Source organism: Crotalus tigris, unplaced genomic scaffold (genome assembly GCF_016545835.1).
Source record: "Crotalus tigris isolate CLP2741 ecotype Arizona unplaced genomic scaffold, ASM1654583v1 scf7180000023617.9722795, whole genome shotgun sequence".
Taxonomy (NCBI): Eukaryota; Metazoa; Chordata; class Lepidosauria; order Squamata; family Viperidae; genus Crotalus; species Crotalus tigris.
In genome coordinates, this window is record NW_024100081.1 from 4,246,400 (window position 1) to 4,274,147 (window position 27,748).

The following is a 27,748-nucleotide window of genomic DNA, read 5'->3' on the forward strand; positions in this document are numbered from 1 at the left end:
CATTTTTCATCATATTTTATTTGAAAAAAAAAAAAGAAAACATCAAAGCAGCAGTGGTAAAACCAATTTTCCAGGCTCCAGGATGACCTCTTCTCAGGTACCATCCTCAAATGAAGCAGGAAGATTACCCCATGCTGTCATGGCCCAGCAAAAATAAAAATGCAACGATAAAAATGGTTGGCAGAATGATAGAAAGGAACATTAGGACACACTGAGAAGTAGCAGAGTTCATGTGTGAGAAGTCCAGATACAGCTAGGATCAACTGTGCTTAAAAGAAGCACTGGCTGTTACTATTTCTGAAATGGTCTGGCCAAGCAAGAGCCCTTTCAATGCTGCTGTGAGAGGCCAGTGTCAATTCCTCTCATGATATTCACCGGACTGTGTCCTAAAATCTAGACCTGGTCTATATCTGGCTTTCCAGTCTCTGCTTGTCCTACTTGTCCTTCGAAGAAAGCCTTCATTACATAGATAGATTTATGTTCTAGAAGATAAGCCCGACATTTCAATTACGATAAACACTTCTTTGTGAGGCCTCAGAATGTCTCAGCGTCTGTTATCTTTAAAAAGTATTCACAGACTGAGGGTTACCACTGACAAGGCACTCCTTTCTGTCAACATCTTCTGTGCCTTGGTTTGTCTGTTTGTTTATATCCCGCCTTTATTGTTTTTACAAATTACTCAAGGCAGCCAACATATCCAAGCACACCTTCCTCTTCTTATTTTCCTCCCCAACAACAACCCTGCGAGGTAGCTTGGGCTAGGACAGAGTTAGTGGCCCAAAGTTAACCAGCTGGCTGAGGTGGGACTTGAACTCACCGTCTCTTGCTTTCTAGCCTGGCGCCTTAACCACTAAACTAAACTGGCACTGGTTGATGGGCTTCAGCAATTATAAGAGCTTCAGTGACTATACAAGCAAGCTAAAGGTTCTGAAGGGCAGTCCCAGCCTTGATAAATACATTACAAAATGGACAGGAATCAATGTAGTTATTTAAGCACTGAAAAATATGTCCTTAATAAAGATAATCTTCAAGATACAGCACGTCACTTAACAACTGTTCAAAGTTATGACAGACCTCCCAAAAGCTACATACAGCCCTGTTTCAAATTTATGGCGGCTGTAGCGCCCCTTCAGTCATTCTCCCTTATCATCCATCACATGGACACTGCAGTGCCTCTCCACTTTGTCTCCCTCTACCCCACCCCAAAAGAGCCTCACAGCACTTGGTCCTCCTGCCTCCTGGAAGCAGTCGCCATTTTCAGTGCTCTGACAATTCCTTGCAGAAATGATAGTTGCTTTCGGAGCTTTTTGCCCCAGTCAGCTGGCCCATGGAATAGAATTTCCTATTCTCTCCTTTACTCCAGAAAATAGAAGAAAAAATCTCTCTCCCATTGGAATTTACCCTTATATACTACTTTCAGGTTGTGGCTCTGGTTCTAATTGGTACTTAGTTAAAAATGGACCAGTACCATGAGCTAGGTCAGGGGTAGGCAACCTTGGCTCTTTTATGACTTGTGGACTTCCCAGAATTCCTGAGCCAGCTATGCTGAGAGGAAAGGGAGAGGTTTCCATGCTGAGCCATGCTGGCTCAGGAATTCTGGGGTTGAAGTCCATGAGTCATAAAAGAGCCAAGGTTGCCTATCCCTGAGATAGGTGAATAACTTTGTTTCATTCATTTTTCTATTTATTTATACAACTTTCAGTTTATATGGGGAACATTTTGCTTTGTCTCAAAGGCAAATTACTGATTCTGATTCCTCAGAATTCTCAGGTAGAATGTTGAATACTCTCTACTGTCTGGTGGATAATGTTAAAAACCAGAGGTAAAGGTTCCAAAAAACATCAGTTAACTCAATAAAAGAAAATTTCATAGAAAACCTGAGAAAATATCAACTCACTTTGCAAAATGTTAACATTTGGTTAAAAAGAAAAAGATTTTGCTCCAGTAGTTTAGACTAGATTTCCAGTTCATCAAAGGATCATTACCCAAAAAATGAAGAAAGCTTTGTCCTAGCAAACTCAAAGATAACAAGGATCCTAGAAATGAAGAAAATCCACTTTCTCTTTTAATAAATGAGGTTAGAAAAGCCCAGGGACATCTGCAAGAGTGAGGCTGTAGTCAAAATCTGCAAGATAGTAAGTATAATGTTCTAATCAATGCCCCACCCTGTTTGTATATGGATGCATATACAGTACAAAATGAATGGGCATTCAGTCATGATTCCATGCTGCTGGTATTTTGTTTTGAACTGAACTTGACTCTTAAAGAGTTTGACACATAGGTAATTTGTCCTATAGCTCTCAAGGAGCACATGAGAAAGAGTATATCCCAGTTCACCCTTCAGCTAACACAATGCTTCAGAACTATGGTTAAAAATACAGTAACAACAATTCTACAAGAGAGTCATTGACCGAGATGGGTGGCCATAGAAATTGAACAAATAAATGATACAAAGGCAATACATTTTTCCATATAATTTTTACCATCTAGACTTTCACTATAGAGATAACTGACTGCATTTCATGATCCCGGCCCTGGAGAATACACAGAAATGGTTGCATAAAGCTAAATAAGTTGGTCATTTCTCATGAGACAATAGAATGTTTAATCTGTGTGCTACTAAGAATGACAGGCATTGATAATACTTTGAAAAAAACCAAAGGTTCTAAGCAGTTCTAACTGTTACCAAGATACCAACAACATCAACCTGGTAAAGAAAAAAAAAAGAGAACAAAGAGTTGGACCAAAAATGGTAAGTTAACAATGTGGGGGGAGGGGGGGTGAATGGAGGAGCAGGGAGAAGTGGAATATATAAACAGTTTAATAATCAAATCTAAAAAAAATGTAAATTATTTTAGAAAAGTAATTGCTACTATTAAAAAGTGAGAAGGAGAAAATTCTTACAGAAACAAAATAAAAGTCTCCAGCTCCATTGAAGCACAGGGATTTACATTATTGAATAAGGATTTAGCTGCTTCAGCTTGCAGCTCTTACTTGCAATTCTGTGAGCAAATAGTGCTATAAATTAGACCCATCTTTAATAAAAAGAACAATGCAGACACTTTCCCCATCACTGTTTCTCATCGATAGGATTGGAACTGCTGTAATACCAATCATAGAGGTAACGCAAAACACAGTCTCCATATTTTGCTAAGGACCTCACCTCTTCCCATTAATGAGGAATAACATGGCTTCATGACAAATAGGCAAACTCCAGAGTGGCCAAGAATGTCTGCCTAGGAGAGGAGTTTTTATTTGTAGGAAAAATTATTTATCATTAAAAAATATCTTTAAAATTCATTTAAAAAAAAAACTACCTAATGGCTAACTTTTATTTCAGAAGCTTTTATTTTATAAGACCAATCTGAGTTGATCACTGATCAAAAGAAGGGAGCATGATTGCAAATGGTATAAAATAATGGTAATAGATAAACACCTCATATACTTTAAGTAATTCCTAAAAATTGTTATTCTTTTTAAGCTTTTGTGGATTATTTTATTTCGTGTTCTTATTCTAAGTATTGGCTTTATAAATTAAATGCTTTATTTATCATTTAAAACAAAGCCTGTACCAAGCAAATCTGAGCAGTAAGCTCCGCTCCCAGAAACTTTCTGAAGCTTCATACTTTGGCCTGACCTTTTGCCCCAGGATACTGATTTGGTACTTCCCACTAATATTATTTAACTTCCGGGGTGGTGGGGGCTTATATAGTGCCCTCACCCAGTGAGTATAAGAGAGAGAAGTCCTGTAGCGTTCTTGCTAATAAAAAGATAACAGTGAAATATTTGTTAGGGTGCCAATTTCTGGCATTATATTATCAAAGAGTGTGACTAAAGGGTTGAGTTTTCCCCACCACACTATTTGGAATTATACCAATCTCACAAGAGATAAAGAAAAATGAAATATTTAAAAGAAAAAATAGAAATATATAAAGTAAACTTGTAACTATGTAGTGTTGCAGCAACAAGATTGTACAACTACCTAGAGTTATATAGCTATAACAATATAGAGCAGCTGGCAAATTGGTTAGCCTAAAAAGTCCAAAGACCAAAAGATGACACCAATTTGTTACAATTATCCTAAGCTCTGAGTTTTACAGAGCTCAAATAATTTCTCAGAGACAAATTATCATTTTAAGAGATTTGGAAGAAAGGAAGCATCCCCATGCAGAATCTGATATATGCATAAAACACTGAAGTAGGTGCAGTCCCTCAGTTTATACCCTGTAGGCCTAACTATGTAGACCAAATCAAGAAATCTACTTTATTCAAAGGCTAACATTACTTTTATTAATATTGGCTATAATCTGACTGTGTTTTATTCACCACTTACCCTCCTTATAATCATGTAAATTAGGGAGTGTGTGCCTGAATATTTTGTGCATGCTTTCTCTTGTTTTGGACTTAAGTCATTTTTTCCCCATTGTCTCTTTGGTAATGGATTTGGCCTATCTCTCTCAAGGTGATCTTTCTTACTCTCTATAGAGAGAGGTATAAAGAATACAAGATTTAAGAACACACACACGCACACACAATAAATTAAGCTATAAAGCAGCTTCTGCCTAACCATTAACGAATTTCTTAGATGTAATATAAATCCAGAAGCAAAGTTCCCTACTTCTTTTCTCCTAGACATCTGGGGTTAATTTCAGCCATTTATCACAACCGTTTGGGAGAGAGTATAAGCCAGCTCATGGCCAGCAACATTTTTTCTCCATTTCTCTGGAGTTTTGTCTCTCATTTTAAAAGAACAGAACTTTTCTCTATGAGAGGGAGGGCTGAGGCATCTCCCTTTGCTTTTATATGATAAAGGTATTGTCTTCCCCAATGCTGAATGTTACACAGTGTCCTGCTTTAGCAGGGATTTGAACTAGATTTCCAAGGTCCTTTCCAACTCTATTTTTTGTGTCCTGATTCTGAGTCAAGGAAATAATAATAATAATAATAATAATAATAAAGTTGGAAGGGAGCTTGGAGGTCATCAAGTCCAACCCCCTGCTCAGGCAGGTAACCCTATACCAGTGATGGCAGACCTTTTAGAGACCGAGTGCCCAAATTGCAACCCAAAACCCACTTATGCATCATCGGGTGCCAGATGGGTGTGGCCCATTGGGTGGATGTGGCCCATTGGGTGGGCGTGGCTGCAGTGGTAACGGCAGACTGGGTGGGACTAAAAAGTTCAATCAATCAATTCCAACTTTGCAAGATCTTTTTTTCCCTGTGAGAAGTTGAAATTGACTGATTGATTGAACCTTTTTTTTTGTACACGGCGGTGGAGGCCTAAAGTGAAAAGGTTTTATAAAACCCAGCTGAAGGCCTATGACTGGGGCGACGGCATGCATGCCCATAGAGAGGGCTCTGAGTGCTGCTTCTGGCATCCGTGCCATAGGTTCGCCACCACTGCCCTATACCATTTCGGACAAATGGCTGTCCAGTTTCTTCGTAAAAACTTCCAGTGTTGGAGCATTCACCGCTTCTGGAGGCAGGTTGTTCCACTGGTTAATTGTTCTGTCAGGAAGTTTCTCCTTAGTTCTAGGTTGCTTCTCTCTTTGGTTAGTTTCCATCCGTTGCTTCTTGTCTTGCCTTCAGGTGCTTTGGAAAATAGCTTGGCTCCCTCTTTTTTGTGGCAGCCCCTGAGATATTGGAACACTGCTATCATGTCCACCCTCGTCCTTCTCTTCATTAAACTAGACATACCCAATTCCAGCAACCCTTCCTTATATGTTTTAGCCTCCAGTCCCCTAATCATTTTTGTTGCTCTTCTCTGTGTACTCCAGTTGGAGGAACAGGCTGGCATCCTTGTGAATGCAGGCTGGCATCACAATAGAACCTTAAATAAAGTATTAATTTAATGAGAAGTCTAGCCATCACGTTTTATTTGCAGTAACAAATTATCCAAGGAATTAAAGCTTTAGCATTTTCCAGAAAAGCAAACAACTTGTCCTGACAGCGGGAAGAGACTGTGAGAATAAATGTAAATACTCAGGGCCTGTCATCAGCCTCTGTTGAAATAAGATTCAATTTATATTCAATATGTAGAATTTTTAGTGAAAGGCATCTTGTGCTTTATGGCAAATAGCAAAATATCTTAGATTGGCCCTACTATATTATATTATTTTTTCTTTGTTGTTTCATAAATTTAGTGGATTTCTGCTTTCAATTACACAGATGTTACTGCCATAAACATGTTTTTCCCACTGGATAGAAATTCTGAGTGATTAGTGGAAGGCATTTAATCCATTTTCTGGGAACTAGAGTATCTGAAAATTAATGGATGATATTTTTAAATGGTTCTTATAAAAATATAATTATCATGAATTACCAATAAATCAGCAGACCCCAAATATCAACTGTTTATTAATCTAAGGTCATCCTGAAATTGCAATTGTGGACTTTTAAAATTATTTCCTTGCATTTCTATTTCATTGATCAACCATGTATAATTTGTCTGACTTCATATGCTCTTTATATCACATTCTTTTTTCTTTTTTTACAATTCTGGGAGAAAAAAAATTGCAGATATAGTTTTTAAGGATAAGTACTTTGAAGTGGAAGTATATTTAAACTGCATTGTGTCATATAAATGAATGAATTATCATAATTCTTTATTATAGCCAATGGCTAGCAATTAAAAAAATTTTTTTTACAAGAACTAAAAAAATATAGACAGGACAACAGCATTGAAATCCCTAGTAAATAATACAATGCATACATATTAAAATAGGCAAATAAGAGGAATTCAGTATGAGATTATAAACTAAAACTGGAGCCGAATTACCGTTTTGATGGTGTTGTCTTGTTATCTGTTGCTGTACTCCACATGTCATATCATAAAATTAGTTATATTATAAGTAGTAGCAAACTACCTGTCAGAAAAAAATGTCAAAAACCAAGCAATCATTCACAACCAAGAATCTTAGATTCTTACAGTGTTTCACTAGTTAGATTTATCAAAAGGAAAAGTAGTTGAGTTACAGAATCATGGAAAGTGAATATGTGTGTTTTAGCAGCCCATTCATCAGTATATACATGTACATTAATTATCTTTTTGCACAGGGGACACCCATTGCCAGATAAGGAAGGAGTACAGAGGTATCTCATCTCTGCAATATTTTATTCTGTAAACCCTTATAGAATTCACATTGCAGCAAGACAAGAATAGGCTATCCTCTTAGGGAGTCCTAGTTAATATGTCTTTTGGCAGCATTGAGTATGATGAGCAATTATTAGGCAGTTCAGACCAATAAAATATTTAGCTGGTTGCAGATTCGGATTCTACTTCTAGGAGGCAACATTAGAAACTAGGGTTGTTTCATGTTGTTATTCCCTACTTCGTATTTGCTGTTTGAGAAGCATCTTAGTTCGACTGAAGGCCATGAACAGTCAAAGCCCTGAAAAGCCCTAAGTTAATGCAGTTAGTATATCCACTAAAATTCTCTTCTAGGCCAGGTTAATTTATAATAATTTTTAAAGGAACAGATCCACAGGCCTGTATCATGTACCCTGCTGGGGGAATTAAGATGAAGGGGGAATAGAAAATAAGAAAAGCCGTTCAAAGTGAAACAGTGTGCGGTTGTATAGTAATGTGTGTCTTGGATTGGGACTGAAAAGATTCAGGTTTGAGTCCATCCTTGGTCAGGGAAGCTCGCAGAATAGCTGTGGCCAGTGGCTTTCTTTCAGCAGTTTGTTATTCCTGGAATAACAAACTTGAACTCCACATGGAAACATGGGAGATAGATCTCACAAACAAATCAACATTACAAAAATGACTTTTTCCAATATGTTTGTGTTAATTTTGTATTTCTTATGCTGGAGATAACTGTAAAAAAATAGGAAAATGTCTTACTACTTATGGCAGAAAATAAAAAATCTTGCTCTGATAATACAAAATCAAGTAAGATCAAGTAGTAGCTTGATTCAAGTCCTACATGATGCATGTAAAAAAGGGGGCATGGCTTTGATTCCTTAGTTGTGGCTGTCTCTGAATGCATCTCCTTGTTTTCTTATGTTGAGTAGGAAATTCAAATGTAATCTTTTGACAGGAGGTTCACTAATAAACTGGGAAGCAGATAAAATAATATCATGAGAATATGGCAGATGTTCCAATGTTTGTGCCATGATGAGTCAAAGTGGAGAAAGACTCAAAGTCAATTAACCCAATTTTTGTAATATCACATAACAGCTATCAAGAGACATGTTTAGCAATACTTAAAACTATCCTTACATTGCATCGTTCTCACAGTGGTTTCTTGCCAGGACTGCCTCTCCCTCTCAAATTATTCCTCAAATTATTCTTAAATTAACTAAAAATGATAATTAGTCCTGAGGAAAAGAGCAGAATAGTTTTGGCGTTTTTTTTTCTTTCTCACGTAACCAGCATACTTTGAACCTGAAGGGACCCATTTGTGAATTTTCTGCAGATTAAGAGAAAAAAAAATCACTTTGCATTAAATAAATATTATTTTAAGAAAAAGCATGAGAGATAGGAGCGTTCCAGTGTGACAGTCCAGCTTTTTATTTTTAATTTGTGTCTGATACTTCACAAATGATTTTCTTTCCTTATTGAATGTTTTCTAATTCTTAGAACAGATATTACATAGTAACAATGAGGCTAATTGATAGGAATCAGCTTCATTCTGTTTGAACATGAGCCGTTGAGTTTCAGAAGTATTGTGAGCCAGGAAACAATAGCATAAAAGAGACACAAAATAAAATGTTCTTCCAATTTAATAGATTTGTTCTTAAAATGTCAGGATCAATATAATGAAATGGAGCCAGATACAAATACTAGCAGTGAGAGAGTGCCACTAAGGGTGACATATAACATCAACAGAAAGGTGTACAATGAAGAAGAATTTGAACAAGAGCATGACCAAAAGATGTATTCCCAGCTCAACAAAGAATCTGAAAGCCCTAAACCTGGACGAAAGATCCAATGCAGGTAAGATTAGTCAGGAAGTTTGTTCCTCGCAACACTTGATCACTTTGTTATGTCTCTAGATCAAACTATAAACCCCATTTTTCTGCATCATATTAGAAACTGTTATCATTGTTTACAGACTTTACCATGCACAGTTTCTTCTCTTTTATGTAAAGCTAAATTAGCTCCAGTGGTCCAATAAATCAGGTGTAATAAAAATGCAGTAATGAAGAGAAGAGTGGCAATAGTGGAAAATATGTGGAAAAATCTAGTTTCAGTTTAAAATGGGCTAGATAATGATTACAGTTTCACATCAGGGTACCATTGCTGACATATTACAATGTCAGAGAGTTCTACCCTTTCATAGGCAACATTGGGTAAGGCAGAATTTGCAGCTGCTGGCCGCATTGCTTACTGCGAAATCTGATCTTAATCCCTAAACCAATTCTGTATTGGACAATTGCTGACATGCTTCCCAGATGTACCTGGGTATGATGCTTGGGAACATGTGGTTTTCCAGCTCCAATTGTTCTGATTAATGTGGATTATTAGATTCAGAAATTGGTTTCCACTATGTTTAATGGGTCTTACTTTGAGGGAAAGGTACATAGAATTCTAATCTGAATTATACATTTGACTATTATTTAACAAAAACATACAGAGCTGATGATTGGCAGAGTATCTTGTTGGTTTATAGATTACCTCACGATGTATCATAAAAACAACTGAACCTTTTTTTTAATCAAGATAAACGATTGGCTTGCTGTACAATCTAATTTATTTCAGATTCTCATGTGCACGGTTCAAGAAATTCATACTCAAGATGTTTCCTATTTTAAACTGGCTTTATACTTATCGCATTACTGAATGGATTCTAGGAGACATACATGCTGGCCTAAATGTAGGGATGGTGCAGGTTTTCCAAGGTAAATAAATCCATTCTGTTTAAAATCTTTCAAGGTGGATAATTTTCCAGGCTTTTCCACATATGGAAGTAAAACCTAGAGCAGGAATTCTAGGTGTTGAAGTCCACGAGTCATAAAAGAGCCAAGGTTGCCTACTCCTGACCTAGACTGAAGCTCTCTTTATTGCTCTATAGTAAATAAATGCCTATGGGGTTTGGACTGAGATAACAAAAACAGCCTCTGATAGAGATAGTCCTTGCCGTATGACCACAATTGAGCCCAAAATTTCTGTTGTTAAGTAAGACAGTTGTTAAGTGAATTTTGCCCTGTTTTACGACCTTTCTTGCCACAGTTGTTAAGAGAATCACCACAGTTATTAAGTTGTGAAGTGAATCTGATTTCCCCCTTTGACTTTGTCAAAAAGATAATCTCATGACCCTGGGACACTGCAGCCGTCATAAAACTAAGTCAGTTGCCAAGCATCTGAATTTTGATCACACAGGGATGCCGCAGTGGTCATAAGTGAAAAACAGTGTGTGAAAAAGGTCATAAGTCACTGTTTTCAGTGCCGTTGTAACTTTTAACAGTCACTAAATGAACTGTTGTAAGTCAAGGACTACCTAAAAACTAGGAATCTGTAAAGGAAAAGGCACCTTCAGCGAAGTTCAATTCAATAGATGTAGTGATTACATCTATACTAAACTATAAAACAAAGGATTTTTTTTGTACCTGAAATAATGAAACAAGAGTTAATATAATGGATTTCTTTTTTTTTTTAATGTATATTAAAATGAAGTAGCGATATAAACAAAAACATTTCTGGTTCAAAAATTAATATTCTTTAGTATCAACTGTCCATAAAAATGAAATCCTTTTACGTGCTTCAAGATTTGCTCATACATTATTAAAGAACGTCTGAATGTAGCCTATGATGCACTAGAATCAGTATCACAGAAAAAAGAGGTTTTCTTTGTGTGCTTACTCCAGATATAGCAACAGGAAGTATATAGTTTGGGACCTGCTAATTGTACTTTTCATCTTACAATCATCAATGTTTCTGGCAAGCTCACCAGACACAGTATATGATTGGTTCTTAGTTCTGGTTCTAATGGAAATAAAAATTGCTGCCTTCCAATTAACTTGAGTCAGCAATGGGCACAGAGCCACTATTCCCTTGTCCCTCTTCTCTCCAACAACTGTGTACGTATAAAATGTTATTTCAGGACCATACTTCATATATTTGACTCTGATCCATGAAACCTGCTAATGAAATGGCAGCATAGGGGTCCAAAGGCTTTTTGAAGTTAAAATGCCATGGCTGTTCTAGTGGAAATGCTTGTTTTGTGTGTTTGCAGCAACTGAGATTGTTCAAGTTTTGAAGCATGTCTAGCAGTAGTGGTGGTGATAGTACTAACATACATTTTATTACATTTAACATGTTTACAATCTACCCTTTTTCCAGGCAAGGGTTTGCCTATTTTGTTCTCACTAGACATTGATGTATCCAAGACCACTAATGGATAGTCATGATTAAGTGAATAACTGAGGTTAAATCTTATCTGTGTCCAAAGTGCTCCTTCAGATCATTCTGAAGCTATTCCAGTCATTCTGAAGCTATTCCAGTCATTCTGAAGCTATACCAGGCTTGCAAATAATCAAGAGAAGGTTGGTTAAAAACTCACTCGAATCCAGCTCCACCTCTGGTATTCATTTGCCACATTTTGCCCCTTGCCCACTGCTGGAAGAACATAAGAAAATACAATAATTGGGCTTCTTAGATTCCCCTTTATGTGTCATTAACTAGATAGTTGGAGGGAAAGATATAAGCAACATCCAGAGAGATTTAGAAGAGGAAAAAAGCAGACTTTTTACTTAGATACATCTTGCCAATGGTGGATGCTCTTCCCAGAAAACAGTGCCATATGAAGATTGATTGGCTCATCATGAGCCATCAAGTTGGAGTGGACTCTTAATGACCATAATTTGTCCTCAGCCTGACCTTTCGGGTCTTCCAGTAATACAGTCATTCTCACTGGTTGTCCTCTTCTCTTTCCTCCCATCTTTCCCAGAGTTATAGATTTCTAGAGTGAGATCTAAGTCATATGGATAACAGATTATTTATTAGAATAAGAAATTATAATAAAATAGGGCAGGTTGGATTATCCTTCTCTACAAATGGGCAGTGAGCTTTTTGCTTTGTATCAGTTTTGAGAGTATATTTTAAAATATGCATTCCTTATAGGATTATCAGGAATAGCGTTGACCGGATTACCAATTCCAGTTATAAATAATTTTTATTCTGCATTTTGCTGCTCTTTAATATATGTTATATTTGGAACTTCACAACATATGTCTATTGGTAAGTACTATGCTATCTGTTCATTCCATTTAAAGGTATATGGGGTTATTTGTCATTAGAAGTGATGTACTGATTCATTAAAAAAACTTGTTTTTGTTAATTTATACTTTCAAACATATTGACTTTTATTTCACATTTATCTCTTAAGTCTTCTGTTAATACCATATTTTTATTACCTGTCATCAAATAATTCACAAAGCTAAAGAAAACTGTATAAATATTTTAAAAAACGACTATATCAAGTTTGATTTATCTATTCAATCAATTAGTTTTATTAAAAAATCATGATTCTTGTAAGTTCTCCATGATTCTTCTCTTAGCAATATTTTACACTTGTTTCAATGTAAATAGGTGAGTTTATTTGTAAAAATTTGGAAGTTAAATAGATGATTTCTCTCTTTGTAATTTCTCTTCGTAATCACTCTGTAAAGGGCTGTTCTCTGAAATCCAGACATAATTGCTGGTAAAAGTAGGTTTCTTACCATTTTCAGGCTCCAAAAAGACCTCTATTTCAGAGAGCCAAGTGCAACAGCAAATCACAGCTCTCCAAATGCTTAACTCTTTACTCCTCACTTGATTTGTCGATTTGTCAAAAGATTCTCAGACATGACTTGGCTAGATGAGCATCTGTTTTCCAAAACAAAAATGAAGCTTTAAACTCATTGCTGTACAATGAAGTCAGAACCTTTGTATATAATTTTGCTGCAAATTCTAGGCTTTTCCCTATGTTCTTTCTAAGTTAATGAATACTTGATTTATTGGCCTTGGGTAACTGAGAAATGTTTATATAATGATTCTCTAGCCTAGGAAATGACTGACTCTTGCTTTGCCAACTTCAGTGATTATATTTTGGAAGAGAAAAGAAAGCTACATACACATTTCTACTCTCATTTCCACTCTGCTGCACCTTAGTTAATAGGCCTGTCTTTTTGGCAGCTGTCTGAGAATCAAAAGTGATTGTTCATCAAGTACATTTCTGATAGTTTTTTAAACAAGATTTATTCAGATGAATGAGATGAGCTTACAATATTTCTAGCAAATGAACTATTTTTAGTTTAGACCCAATTCAGCTCCATATATATGCCCTCTACAATCCACAAGATGAGATATAAAATAATGAATGTAAGTTATAGAAGGCTTCCTATGTCCTTTCCTATTCTGGGATTCTATAATTCCACATTTCCTGAGCTCTTGATAGCTAAATACTGCCAATTTATTAGATATTGGTGACTGTTAATAATGAATAAATGTGCAAATGATTAGTTCTTTCTGATAGTTCAGTGGCATTTTATGGGCCAGTAAATGAATATTGAAAAAGATAGGGAGCATCCTATTAAACAAAAGTACCCTCTATACACCTTTTCCTTCAAGAGAATGGAAATTCAGTTTTTTCAGCAAATAAAATTATTATAATTCCTTTTGTGTGTATCTTCCCAATCTCTTCATGTTAAAAAAACTTTTGAAGTTATACTGAATTTTGTAATCTCAAATTAACCCCAGATTAAATATGAGCATTTGAATTATTTTATGTACCTTTTGTCGTATAATAACAACTTGTAGTTTGAGGGCATCATTTGACAAGTTACATGTCCTAAGGTGACGTGCATCTCCAGCCAATGAAATCCTATTTTTAAATATTCATCAGTTTATTTCCTATTTATGGTTTCCATATGGGCGTGGCTGTGGTGGTCATGGCAGATTGGGTGGGTGTGGCCAAGGTAGGCGTGGTCACCTCGATGTTGCTCGTGAGGAGGGATGCCTGTAGGGGCCAGGCAGGGGGTCTCTGGCAGGTGGGGCAGTGGGCAGGAGGCTTGTCTTGCAGGATGAGGTGAGGCAGGGTGGGGATGCCATTGTTGCAAGGCAAGGTGAGGCAAGGGCCAGGGCGGCTGCTGCCTGACATCATCGGTCCCCTCACACAGAGGCCAGCGAGCGCATGGGGGCTGATAGTGTCCGTCAGCAGCCACACCCTGCCAGCCCCTCAACCGGCGCACTCTGGGACTCCGCAGCCAGTCGCCAGCAGTTCAGAGAAGCTGCCTCTGAGTTGGATGGCCAGCCGACAGCTGAGGAGGCGATGTAGTGGGTCGTGCCCAGGAAAAGGAGAACATGCAAGGCCAGGAGGGATGGGATGGGGGAGAGAAACCAGCTGTGCTGGGATGCATCCAGCCACGTGGTACTTCAGCGAGTTAGCGGATGGCTGGTTGAAGAGGGACGGTTGCCATCTCCGGGGCATGGCATGCATGCCCACAGAGAGGGCTCTGAATGCCGCCTCTGGCACGCGTGCCATAGGTTCGCCACCACTGGCTTATATGCATAGCTTATATAGATGCATAGTCAATGACATTTTTTAAGATCTGTTCCCTATTATCAAGTTTTCTGAATTTCAATGCTTATATCGCTCTTTGTATTATCATTTCTATATTTCTATGAACCAGTTTTATGTCATTTTTGCAAACAAATAACAATAACCCGGGATGGTAAGGGACAGCAAAAGTACTCTGAAAAATTGTGAAAACGAAAGCACATTAAACAACAATTATTTTGACACTTTATAGAAACTAGACAGGTTGGGGTTGAGAAGATATCACAGTCTCATACTCCTTATTGCCAAAAGTGTTTCCAGAGATGTCAAATTGGTCAGTCTGCTGAAACCAATATCATGCCATCACGACACAAGCATTCATTTATAGGTGCATTGTGACATGTCCATTGAAAGGTTGCACAGCTTGTAGCATTAGAGCATAAAATCACTTTGTTGTTTTGATGAAAGCAATCCAAACTGGAGATGCCCGGGATTGTCTCTTGATCCTAGATAGTAAAAAGCAAAGTATTTAATCGAATGCCACTAGTCTGTAAACTCCATAAATCTCTTGATTTAAATCTCTTGATTGAAATAAAAGTTATATGATACCAGTTTAGAGGAGCTATATAGCTTCGGGGGTTGACTAATGGTGAACATGAGTTGGCGCTGGGTATGCTTAGGTTAGGATAAGGCTCTAGCCAGCTGACAAAGGTTAACACAGAGTTCCTATAAATCTGGTGAATCTCTCTGGTGATGATTTATGGACAACGGTTTGGGCATCACTGTTCCTGAATGCCCAGTGATGTAACTTCTGACATCAGAATACCAGAAGAAATAATAGGCAGAGAAGCAGTTTATCTGTTGGTTTGTTGATTTGTTTATAACCTGCCTTTATTATTTTTTTTATAAATAATTTAAGGCAGTGAATATAACCAATACTATTTCCTCCTTCTATTTTGCCCCAACAACCCTGTGAGGTGAGGTGAACTGAGAGAGAGTGACTGCCCCAAACCCAGCCAGGTTTCATGCCTAATGTGGCCCTGGAAATCACATACCAGGGGTAGGCCACCTTGGCTCTTTTATGACTCGTGGACTTCAACTCCCAGAAGTTGAAGTCCTGCTGGCTCAGGAATTCTGGGAGTTGAAGTCCACGAGTCATAAAAGAGCCAAGGTGGCCTACCCCTGCACTAGACCAAACTGGTATTCTGAAAGCATTTTATACTTCAGGGTCTTTAGAGAAATGATGAGAATTACCTTGTGACCATTAATATGTAGCTGAATTTATATTGGCTTTGGCTTTTATCTTGAATTTCTGCTTTTTGGCAACAGGTTCTTTCAGCATTCTTAATGCAATGGCAGCAAATTTTCAGAGTAGTCTTAATTTCAGAATAAAGTTACCAATTAATGGCAGTTTGGTCAACATTTCTGATGAAACTTTTATGCAAAATTATATGGAAGCAGTAACTCACACTGCATCTACTACATTTTTAGTTGGGATTATTCAGGTAGGAAACCCACTTGAATTATCTTTTTTTTTCTTGCCACATTTTTATTTATTTATTCTAAATACTTTAATGCCATGTCAGTTAAGTTAATAATACTGTGTGTGTGTAGGTGTATGTTTATGTTTATGTGTATGTGTGTCAATGGGGAATAATAGTGACAAGGACACTAATCTTATTTTTGGAAATAACTGATTCTATAGGAGTGGGAGCTCTGGCAGAAAATGCTGACTTTTAAGTTCCCTCCATCTCACCTCATGTAGAGTGGAAACTCTTGATATTTTCAAAGACAGAATGAAAATGCAGTATCACGTAATAGATACCTATTTGAACACAAAAGTTGAATGAAAGTTAAATCAGCTGATATTTTGCCTGAAGACATTGAAATCATTCAAGAGTTCACCAGAATTATGCAAGGTTTCAGTTATTTCACATGAAAACTCCTAAGATTTCATCCAAGATAATTATTATTTGGTGAAATTTCACCAATTTTTTTATATGTTTTTTTGGTATTGCTGGCCAGGAAGAACTACTGGCCCTTGACTTCAACTTATCTCAGAACATTGACTAATTTGGAGGCATAAAACAGATGATTTTTTTCTGCACTTGCAAAATATTCACTTAGAGAAATAGTATAGCTTCTTTAAATTTCAGGTGTATAATAGCAAAGTCCTGCAGAAATAGGGCAGCTATATGTTTTCTTTAAAAGCCCCTTTTCCCCCTATTTTAACCATCTCTTTTGTTCCTTTCCAGGTACTTTTGGGCATCATTGGCTTGGGATTTGTTACAACATATGTCTCAGAGAGTCTCATGAATGCTTACCTTACAGCAGCAGCATTTCATGTGATTATATCTCAGTTCTCTTTCATCTTTGGAATTGTAATTGATTTTCATGCAGGCCCATTGTCATTTTTTTATGTGAGTAAAACCGCTATTTTTAACTTTCCTCTTTCTTGACAGGAATGGGGAGAAATAGAAGTCAGTATTAACGTATTTTCCATGAAGAGTGAAAGATACTAGTTATCAAATTCCTTCATTTGAAATGATATACTAATAAGTCGTCACAATACACATGAGAAATCCTAATTCTCACCAGGGACTTAACTTCCCCATTTTTAGGCATTATTATTTTCTTTATGACATGCCACTGACTTTCTTAAAACAGTGAAGACAAATCAACCCCCTTTAAGCATGATGGTACTTAATTTCTGAATAATAGCAAAGAAGTATAGCATAAGGGTCTTCATTACCAGGGTCGGGTTATTTATTTGCCCCATTGGGCTCAGCAGAAGAAACTAATTGTGGGTAGTGTGTATCCACAGAGTAGTGTTGTTATGTCCCGAGCCTTGCAAACGGCTCGGGCGTTTGCAGGCAGTCCCGGGCAGGTGCAAAGCTGCCCGGGACCAGACAGGCTGTCGCCAGCGCCGTGCGCATGCGCGGGTGCTGGCGCGGGAAAAGTAACCCATTTACCCGGGAGTTGCCTATATAAGAGGCTGCGAGGCGTTTGGGCGAGCTGAAGCCATCTTCCTGTAAGCTGAACGCTGAATAAATGAAACTGAGAACTCCAGCTGCTTCTCGTGTCTGTTTTCCCGCCACGGACTCAACACTGGCGACGAAGGTGGGATGCCTTGCACTACCTGGAAAGGAAGAAGTGTAAGCTTACCCAAGGAGTCCTGAGCGGCGAAAGAGGAACGGCGTCGACTCGGCAGCTGCCCGCCAATCCGGTGCGCATTCGGGGGTAGGCTGGCTGATAGACCCGTCTCCTGAAGATCCGAAGATGGCGAAAATCGGAAGGCTTTCGGAATTCGACGTCTCACATCCAGAGCGGTAGGAGTCCTACGTATCCAGAATGGAGAACTACTTCAAGGCAAACCAAGTGAGGGAAGATAGCTTGAAGGCGGCCACCCTGCTTTGCGTTTGCGGCCAAGACGCCTTCGAAATCGCAGAAAACCTTGCAGCACCTGTCCCAGTAGAGTCTGTAAGCTACACAGACCTGAAGAAGCTGCTGAAGGAGCACTTCCACCCCAAGGTGTCCGTTATCTCATGGCGCCACACCTTCGAACAAAGGGATCAACGGTCCGGTGAGTCAGCCAAGGAATACATCGCCGCGTTACGGAAGGCCGCCAAGCCCTGCGAGTTCAAGGAACCTCGAGGAACGACTGAGGGACCGATTCGTGTGCGGGTTAAGGCATCGCGAGCTACAACAGAGACTTTTCGCAAAGGAAGAATTATCCTTCCAAGACGCCTTAAGGGAAGTCACCGCAGAAGAAGCAGCAGGCGGCGCCGTCAAAAACATGCGGCCGATCAGAAAACAGTGCAGAGGGTTGCGTCCGTGCACCAGGAAGACGTCCGACGAAACTCCGAGGAGGATCCGGACGAGGAAGTCGACCGTCTACACCCCGCGAAGGAAGAGAACCAGAAGGGAAGCTCTTCGGCTCCGCTCAAGTGCATCGGCTGTGGAGGTCGCCACAGGAGAACGACTGCAAGTTCCGCTCCGCTACCTGCCGGGCATGCGGCAAACAAGGGCATATTGCAGCTGTGTGTCTGGGCCGACGAAAGGCACAACCCCAAGAAGAACGCCTGAAGGTACCAGATTCCCCAGCCAGAATAGGGTAGGGTTTTGCGCTTCGCGAAGAAGCATCTGTAGAACAGGCACACACAAGCCCATGAAGAAAAAGCTGTCACTCAACGTGAAGCTACAAGGGGTTCCATTATCTATGGAACTAGACACAGGGTCTGCCCTGTCCATCATTTCATTGCATACATTTAGGAAGATTTGTTCCAGAAGTGGGTCTAAGGCCAAGTTAAGGCCTTCTGATATTGTATTAACAGATTTTCAGAACTCAAGAGTGTGTGTTAAGGGGGAGGCCACCCTTAACGTGCAATACAAGAGTTTTGAAGGTCCACTAGACTTATTAGTAGTAGGGGGTGAACGAACGAGTCTCATAGGACTCGATTGGTTTGAGGCCCTGGGGATACACGTCACAGGACTCAACAGCTTACAAACACTCGACCTACAGGAAGTCTGCAAAGAATTTGCAGATGTTTTCAGCCCCCAGCTGGGCACATTCAAAGGACCACCTGTGTCCTTAAAGCTAGACCCCACTGTCACTCCCATTAGGATTAAAGCAAGAAGGGTCCCTTTTGCTTTAAAAAGTAAGATTGACACTGAATTAGACAAACTAATCCAACAGGGAATCCTAGAACCTGTTGATTCCAGCCCGTGGGAGACCCCCATTGTCACGCCTCTAAAGGCAAATGGGGACATTCGCATTTGTGCTGATTACAAATGCACACTCAATAAGGCATTGCAGCAACATGCCTATCCTGTTCCTGTGGTCAGTCACATCCTGGCCTCTCTCAAGGGGGGGCGTGTTTTTGCAAAGCTTGACCTAGCTCAAGCATATCAACAGCTGCCTGTTGATGATGATGCTGCCATAGCTCAGACCATTGTGACCCACAGGGGAGCCTTTAAGGTAAAAAGGCTACAGTTTGGAGTGAATGTCGCTCCTGGGATTTTCCAAAGCGTTATGGAAAACACACTACGAGGTATACCAGGGGTCTGCCCCTACTTTGACGATGTCTTGATTGCAGGAGACTCCACACACATTCTAGCTGAAAGGCTTAGGGCTGTCCTGTTAAGATTCAGGAAATCAGGCCTCAAGCTCAGAAAAGACAAATGCCAGATTGGGGTGCCTTCTACTGAATTTCTGGGATTCAAAATTGATGCTGCTGGGATTCATCCTGCTGAATCCAAACTAACTGCTATTTTAGATGCACCCAGGCCAAAGTCTAAGGCCGAACTTCAGGCCTTCCTAGGCCTCCTGAATTTCTACAATTCTTTTCTTCCACATAAAGCTAGTGTAGCTGAGCCTCTTCACAGGCTACTAGACAAACAGGCTGTGTGGCTGTGGTCACAAGCGCATGAGGCTTGCTTTAAAGAAGTCAAGGCCTTGCTCACTTCTAACAGTGTTCTTGCACATTTCAACGAGTCTCTCCCTGTGTGCATCGCTTGTGATGCGTCCCCCTACGGGGTTGGAGCTGTCCTGAGTCACCTCAGGTCTGATGGAACTCAGGTTCCTATTGCATACTACTCCAGAACACTGTCTTCTGCCGAGCGCAACTACGCTCAGATAGACAGGGAGGCTCTGGCTGTTGTTGCTGGAATTAAAAAATTCCACGATTTTCTATATGGCAGGCATTTCACGGTCTTCACTGACCATAAGCCTCTGCTGGGACTGTTTACCACACGTAAGCAGACTCCCCACATCATTTCCCCTAGAATGCTTAGGTGGTCTATTTTCTTGTCTGCATATGATTTTTCATTACTCCACAAGCCTGGGAAAGAAATGGGCCATGCTGATGGCCTCAGTAGATTGCCTCTGCCAGTAGTAGAAGCTGACCCCGCGCCAGCTGTCAACATTCTATCAATCCAAGCCTTGCCTGAGCTCCCTCTTAGTGCCAGGGATGTTACCGCTGAAACAGGTACAGATCACACACTTTCACGTGTCCGCTCCTGGGTCCTGTCCGGGTGGCCTGAGCACTGCCCTAGTCCTGAGTTTCAGAGTTTCTGGTCCAAAAGAAACGAACTGTCCCTTTCTCAGGGTTGTCTGCTTTGGGGAAACAGAGTTGTCATTCCCACCTCAATGAGGACTAGGGTCTTAGAATCCCTCCACGAGGGTCATCCTGGCATTGTTCGTATGAAGGCTCTTGCACGCAGCCACTTGTGGTGGCCTGCTTTAGATAAAGATATTGAGGCTAAGGTACACGCATGCCACCTGTGCCAACGATCTCGCCCAGAGATGCCCCAAGCTCCTGTGCATAGATGGGAGGAAACACAGTCCCCATGGTCTAGGGTGCACATTGACTACGCTGGGCCCTTTCAGGGCCAGTTCTTCTTGGTCCTTGTTGACAGCCATTCAAAATGGCTTGAGGTTGTGCCTGTCTCATCCACCACCACTGCAAAGACTATTCAGGTACTGAGGGGGATTTTTGCTGCACACGGGCTGCCAGATGTCATTGTGTCCGACAACGGCCCTCAATTCACCTCCTCCGAATTCCAAGCTTTCTTACAGGCAAACCTGATTCGTCATGCCACGTCTGCGCCTTTTCACCCGTCCACCAACGGTATGGCTGAACGCATGGTGCGCATCGCAAAGGACGCCTTGAAGAGACTCACCTACGGGGACTGGCATCACAGGTTGGCTGACTTTCTCCTTTCTTATCGCACCACACCGTCCACTTCTACAGGGAGAAGTCCAGCTGAACTTCGTTGGGGGCGCCAACTTACTACTAGACTTGACCGGTTGCATCCGGACAGACTGCCTTCATCTACCTCACCTATCCTAGGGCACCTAGACAACTACTTGTGGGTGCCCCGGTTTGGGCTCGCAATTACGGGCCTGGTCATACATGGGTCCCCGCTTCTGTGTCCAGGATCACAGGTCCTCTCTCCTACGAGGTTGCCCTGGACAACGGTCGTGTCCTGCGTCGGCACATCGACCAACTCGCTCTAGGCGAGACTTTTCTGATGAGACTCCTGGGTCTTTTCCAGGGGGGGAGGGGGACCCTTTGGAGCAAAGGGAAGGGCAAGAGCTACTGCCCATCTCCACTGAGGGAGCCACAAACGGCTCATCCCAAGGTTCTGCAATTGCTCCGAAAAGAAAGTCATGGAGCTTACCCACACAACAGGCACTCACGCCTACTCCAGCCAGGGAGTCACCCCGGGGGCATACTCACTTTCCACACACATCACACAGCACTCCAGCAACGGAGGATACCCGGGGGCATCCCAACAAATCATTCCCCGCAAGAGAGCTGGCACACAATTCCCAAGGTTGGCCTGACCTTACCCCAAATCCTACAGGGGGTCAAACATACACAGAGCTAGTCGAGGAACCAAGTCCCGACTACAACACCCTAGCACAAATCAGGGAACACCTGAGTTTTGGGAAAGTACAGAAACCCACACGAGCCCGAACACAGAATGGGGTTCAGGGAATGGACAGCCTCCTGACAGGTCTTGGACTGACCTAGGAGGTTCTACAGAGACGCCCAGCAGCGGCTATCACTTCAAGGGGCCTGAGGGTCTACAGCTAGGTAGGTCAACCAGGTCACAAAGTAACAGAAGCCCTGGCCTGACGAGCCCGGTGGGCAAGCAAGCAGGCCAGGCATCGGGGCACAGTCCTTGGAAGACACCAGGGCACAATAGAGAGAACAGGCTCACGCCTCCCTCCAGTCAGGGGACTTATGCCAGTAACCCAGAGCTAAGAAGGTCACAGAGAGCAAAGAAATCTCCTAAGTATCTAGAAGATTACATAACATTGCTGGCAAGGCAAAAGCCAGTAATCAGTGGGAGCACTGGGGAGCAAAATGTCATATAAAATAAATGTTGTATGTTGGTAGTAGTTTTAGCCCGGGGGAAAGGGGTGTTATGTCCCGAGCCTTGCAAACGGCTCGGGCGTTTGCAGGCAGTCCCGGGCAGGTGCAAAGCTGCCCGGGACCAGACAGGCTGTCGCCAGCGCCGTGCGCATGCGCGGGTGCTGGCGCGGGAAAAGTAACCCATTTACCCGGGAGTTGCCTATATAAGAGGCTGCGAGGCGTTTGGGCGAGGCTGAAGCCATCTTCCTGTAAGCTGAACGCTGAATAAATGAAACTGAGAACTCCAGCTGCTTCTCGTGTCTGTTTTCCCGCCACGGACTCAACAAGTGTCATTTGGTAACACCCAGGACGAGGGCCTTCTCTGCTGCCCTATGGAAAATAATTACCTCTAAGATAGGCTGGCCTCTGGAAGAACCTTCTAGAAGGGTTTGAAGACCTGGTTTTACTATCTGGCCCAAGGATTAAAGAGTGGCGTGGAACCCATGAAATGGTTTTTAGTTCTTAATTGTTTTTAATGTCTGTCTTGTTTATATGGCTCTTTTTATTATTATTTATGTTTTGTACTGTTTATTATTTAATTGTAAGCTCCCCAGAGTCATCTGCATGAGACAGGCAGCTATATTTATTTCTGAAGCAAAAAACTATGTCATTGAAAAGACTATGTTGATGTTTACCTTGATATTATTAGCAGCAAATTAACATTCAAGAATTAATTCTGAACATTTTGTTGACATTTTCTTTTTTTCAGAATTTGGTATACTACTGCATGGGTCTCCCTAAAGCAAATTCCACCAGTATCCTGCTGTTTTTGCTTTCTTTACTATTGCTGAGAGTCAGCAAATGCATTAAAATAACTTATAAACATTATCCGATTGAGTTTCCAATGGAACTTGTTTTGGTAAATATCTGACATTTTTCAACAAAATTACATTTATGCCCCCAAAGTGACAGTTTTGTAAATGACTTGAAGTCATAGAGGGATCCATGAAATAGTTTCCTTCAAACATTGTGTTTATTTAGTACAGAACTGCATTTTAAAAATTTTGCTATTCCTTTATTTTGGATATATTATATTGGCCTTAAGTTCTCCACAAAGAAGGATAAGGAAATGCTGCATCTAAAAAAAAGCATTGTCTCTTATTATAATTTATTTCAGGTCCTCTGATAAAATAGAGGAATTTGTTTTATCACATTCCTCAAATTCAGGGGACACCACATCATCCCTTCTTTGCCTTCATTGCAGTGACAGCAAGAACATTTTGCTCATGATTCTGATAAACTCAATTTTATCTAATAGTGTTATGGTCTATTATTGTCCTTAGAAATGCATTCTTGGGAAATGGAGATTTAAACATTAAACATTCGGCCTTAAGCTTCAGTATCAGAGAAACTTGCTGTGGGGGAAAATGCTTTTCTGACCATGAAACTGTTTTTTCCCTCCCAATACTAATCTTTGCACAGGTGATTGTGTCCTACTGGTTGTAGTAACTAATCAAAAGTCTGTCTTGTTTGGCATTATACCACTGAATATTATTAGTGTCTATTTCAATGTCTGGCCAAAACAGGACAATTATTCGTCCATAATGCCAAGATAGATATTGACATTGTAATTGCCATTAATCAAGGCTGAATTTGAGGGTATACAAATGTAATAAAGAATAAATTTAAATAAAGAATATTCATCTCAAATAATATAGAATGCATTTTTTTTTTCTTTTACAGATCATTGTATTTACAATGCTTTCTACCCAAACTCATCTACATGCTGAATCCAGTCAGGGAGTTTTTTCAGTGACTCCCCACAAGTGTGTAATCTAAATCTGATATTATGTATCTTTCATACATGTATAAATATGTACTTATCATACTATTCCCTTTCAGGTTAAGATATGCAGGGTGGGGTAAAAGAAGAAAAAATAATAAACCTCCAAAATTAAAATAATAAAATAAGAAAGAGGAAAGGAAATAATGTTGAAATTGAAGAACTGGGTATAGAAGTATTCTTGGTAATAATACACCAGCTTGAAATTCCTGTGAAACATTTACCAAGGCATGAACCTGAAATCTTATTCTTATAAATATTTCAATTTTGTCACTCAAATCTACATTGCTGTCTCTATTTGTGGTCATGTGCATACCAACAGCATTTAGTCAAGCCAACAGTGTTGAAATATTCTATATAATTTCTCTTTGAGAGGTACTCAATGAGGACAGGAGTTAACATTTACTGAACAGTGTAAAGATTCTTTGTTCTAGCCATCAGTGTCATGTGTGGACTATCAGTATTCATAAAGAGCCGTAATTACTGCATGCTTCTTAAAATGAGCTAAGAATAATAATGTATTATTTTATTTTACTTATCAAATTTATTTGCTGTTCATCCCACGGTTCAGGCAACTCTAAATTGACTCTTTAGTACTATGTAAAATGTCAAAATTGATCTCTGAAAGTTGCTTTGGAAGACATGGGGATGTCTGTGTAACACCTTAAAACACCTCTCTCCTTTCCAGGATTACATGGCAGCTGGGAAGGGTAGTTGTGTGACCTCTGGAAAAGAGACAACTGCTTTAATGAGTGCAGGGTGGTGTTGTGTTCACTATCCAAAGCACTCTTTGGAGATGAAATTTAAAGTGTTGCCCAAACCTTCTATGTTCTACTAGAGAAAAAATATTGTCCATTACTCAATTTAAACTTTTAAATTATTTAAAGTTTATTTGTCTTAGCTTTCAGAAAAGGTTTCTAAGATAGCTAACAATAAGTACATAAAAGTCAGTGTTTGAAACCCAAGCATGCACATATTTATTATTTATTATTAGCACTACTTGCTTGGTGCACAAAATTGTAGGTTGAAAGAGATGGTAATAAATCAGTAAAAAAATAGAGCTACAGCTTATATATCCTAATCAGAGTGTTCAAGTATGTTCTCTACATAGGACTGAAGCATCTCTTTTGTTTCAGGTTTCTGAAGCCTACACTACCTGTCTTCTCAAAACTGGGCAAACTTATATTACATGCTTCATCTCTGGCAATAGTAAGCTACTTCCTTCTCATTTTTGTGGGAAAGAAGTATGCAAGTATTCACAACTATCATATCAGACACACTCAGGTAATAGTTATATTTCGGAAGGCAGAAACTTCAAGAAATTGATGGAGCTCTGTGAGAATAAAGCAATTATAATTAAATATACTTTTCCATAGATTTGCAGGTCTATGGAAGGAATGCAACTCTGTAGTTGCTATTTGTCTCCAAGGACATTAGAGATACATTGGGACACATTGAGATAAATATGAAAAACAAAGCAATTCTTCACTAATTTAACTGATTAATCAAAAGCCTTTGCATAGCTTCCTCTGGTGTACCAGTTGCACACTTTTCTGGAGCAGGAGGCCCTCCAGACAGTCATTCCTGCCCTAGCCACCTCACAACTTGACTGTTGCAATGCACTTTGTGTGGAGCAAATCCTCAGAAGCTTCAATTGGTCTAAAATGCAGCAGCATGGGCAGTGACTAGTATGCATCATCCGCTATGTTTTTGGTTGCGATTTAAGGTGCTGGCTTTGACCTATAAAGCACCACGTGGCAGAGGAATTGTAATTTGAAGGAATGTCTATCTCCTGTGATGTCTGTCAGCCAATACAAACTAATAAGATTGGCACACTTTGGTCCCTTCAACTAAACAGTGTCATCTTTCAGGAGCCCGAAGGTGTGCCTCTCTGTTGTGAGGCCTGCCCCCAGAATGAGTTTCTCCCGATATCCACGATATCCACGTGGCTCTCAGTAATAAGTGTTCCAGAGCGCTTTGAAGACCTGGCTCTTCCCACATCATGGCCAGATTTGCCATCTTGTATTTTATCTGCTTTCCTATCTATTTTTTGTTGGTTTGGTTTAAAATTGTATTGCATGTTAATCTATTTACTATATTACAAGCCGCCTAAAGTTGTTTGGAGTCAGGCAGACCTAAATTAAGTAAATTAAATTAAATAAGTCCCTAGTCATGATTAAAAGTGTGACAGCATCAGTAATGCAATTAAACTATTCTGAAAGACTTTAAGCCTATTACAACATATACAATCATATCAAAGTTACAAGTACAAAAAGGAACAACAACAACAAAAGTAATTGCCCGTTAAAACTATGGCTTTAAGTATTAGAACAGAGATATTAATGGAAATCTAATTCTTGGTCATGCTGGCTGGGGAATTCTGGGAGTTGAAGTCCACACGTCTTAAACTTGCCACACTGGACTATACTGTACACATTTTGAACATGATTAGGCAGAAATCCTTCCATACCCACAGTGGTGTGTCAACAACAATTGCAGATAGAACTTGGCAAACCAAGCCCACCTCCTTCTGAACATGCATTGCACATATTACATACATGTAAAAAGGAATGGGACGTTGGTTGCTGAAGTCACGCCCACCATTGTGATGCTGTTGATTCTCCCTGTGGACTTCTCTGAGTGCTCCAGGCATTGTTCAAATATAAGCATATTCAAGAAAGCAATAGGAGCCATTTTTCCAAAAAGAAAAAAAATGATTTAAGAGATACATTAACTGTAATGACTGAATGTCTCCCTAAAACAGCAACACCTTTTGGTTACAAATGATAAGAATATATTGATATTTTGAAGTTTGTCATCCTGATTTTTTCTAGTGGAAACTATTTGTAATACATACTGTATGTTTCACAGTACAGTAATCTGAATATCAGTCAGTTTATCTTTATTTATCATGTACAGGATTTAATAGCAATTGGTCTATGCAATGTCTTCAGTTCATTTTTTAAGACTTTTTCTGTCAGCTGTGCAATTTCTACAACTGTTATTCAGGAGAAGACTGGTGGAAAAACACAGGTGAGTTAGATCCAGTGCTTGTTTCAGATACTGATTTAGGTGTATTTGTTAGAACATGGTTTTCTCTGTTGTTTGAACCATGCAAAGGGGGTGCTTTACAGAGTTTGATAGCATGAGCAAATGATTAAATAACTACAGCATTTGAAAATTTGCATTGTCACGTCAAAGGCTGCCCTAGGTGCATTATTATCAGTCCCAGTGGAGATGTTGTCTGCATCAGCAGTCTTGGGCAGAAATATTTTTAACTCCATTAGGCTTCTTTAGTTACATGTTTGCAAATTAACCCACCATAAATTTTGATTAGCATTATTATAAAATATAATTGTATTTAAGCCAGAAGAATAGGTGAACTCTCCTTCAGATCAAGCTCAAGTCCTGGTAACTTCATTGACATGTTTTCTTGGCAATGTTTTACACTTGTTCTCTGTCAAGATGTCTTTTTGACTTCTCAGCATAACTCATTAGTGTGATGTTCCTTAGTCTCTCATCCAAAAAATAAACAAGGCTGGTAACATTTGCATCCTTGA

General features: G+C 39.8%; 1 protein-coding gene across 1 annotated transcript in view; it reads left to right on the plus strand.

The window, feature by feature from the left end:
• The first annotated feature begins 2,724 nt into the window (after nucleotides 1-2,724).
• SLC26A8 (solute carrier family 26 member 8) overlaps nucleotides 2,725-27,748 on the plus strand; it is a 42,029-nt gene continuing 17,005 nt past the window's right edge. Inside the window, exons 1-10 of the mRNA XM_039319942.1 lie at nucleotides 2,725-2,752; nucleotides 8,754-8,941; nucleotides 9,707-9,846; nucleotides 12,068-12,184; nucleotides 15,813-15,988; nucleotides 16,739-16,903; nucleotides 23,115-23,264; nucleotides 24,089-24,171; nucleotides 25,325-25,472; nucleotides 27,108-27,221. Of these exons, the coding sequence (XP_039175876.1) occupies nucleotides 2,750-2,752; nucleotides 8,754-8,941; nucleotides 9,707-9,846; nucleotides 12,068-12,184; nucleotides 15,813-15,988; nucleotides 16,739-16,903; nucleotides 23,115-23,264; nucleotides 24,089-24,171; nucleotides 25,325-25,472; nucleotides 27,108-27,221 (1,284 nt within the window). The 5' untranslated portion in view covers nucleotides 2,725-2,749. The remainder of the gene's footprint in view (nucleotides 2,753-8,753; nucleotides 8,942-9,706; nucleotides 9,847-12,067; nucleotides 12,185-15,812; nucleotides 15,989-16,738; nucleotides 16,904-23,114; nucleotides 23,265-24,088; nucleotides 24,172-25,324; nucleotides 25,473-27,107; nucleotides 27,222-27,748) is intronic.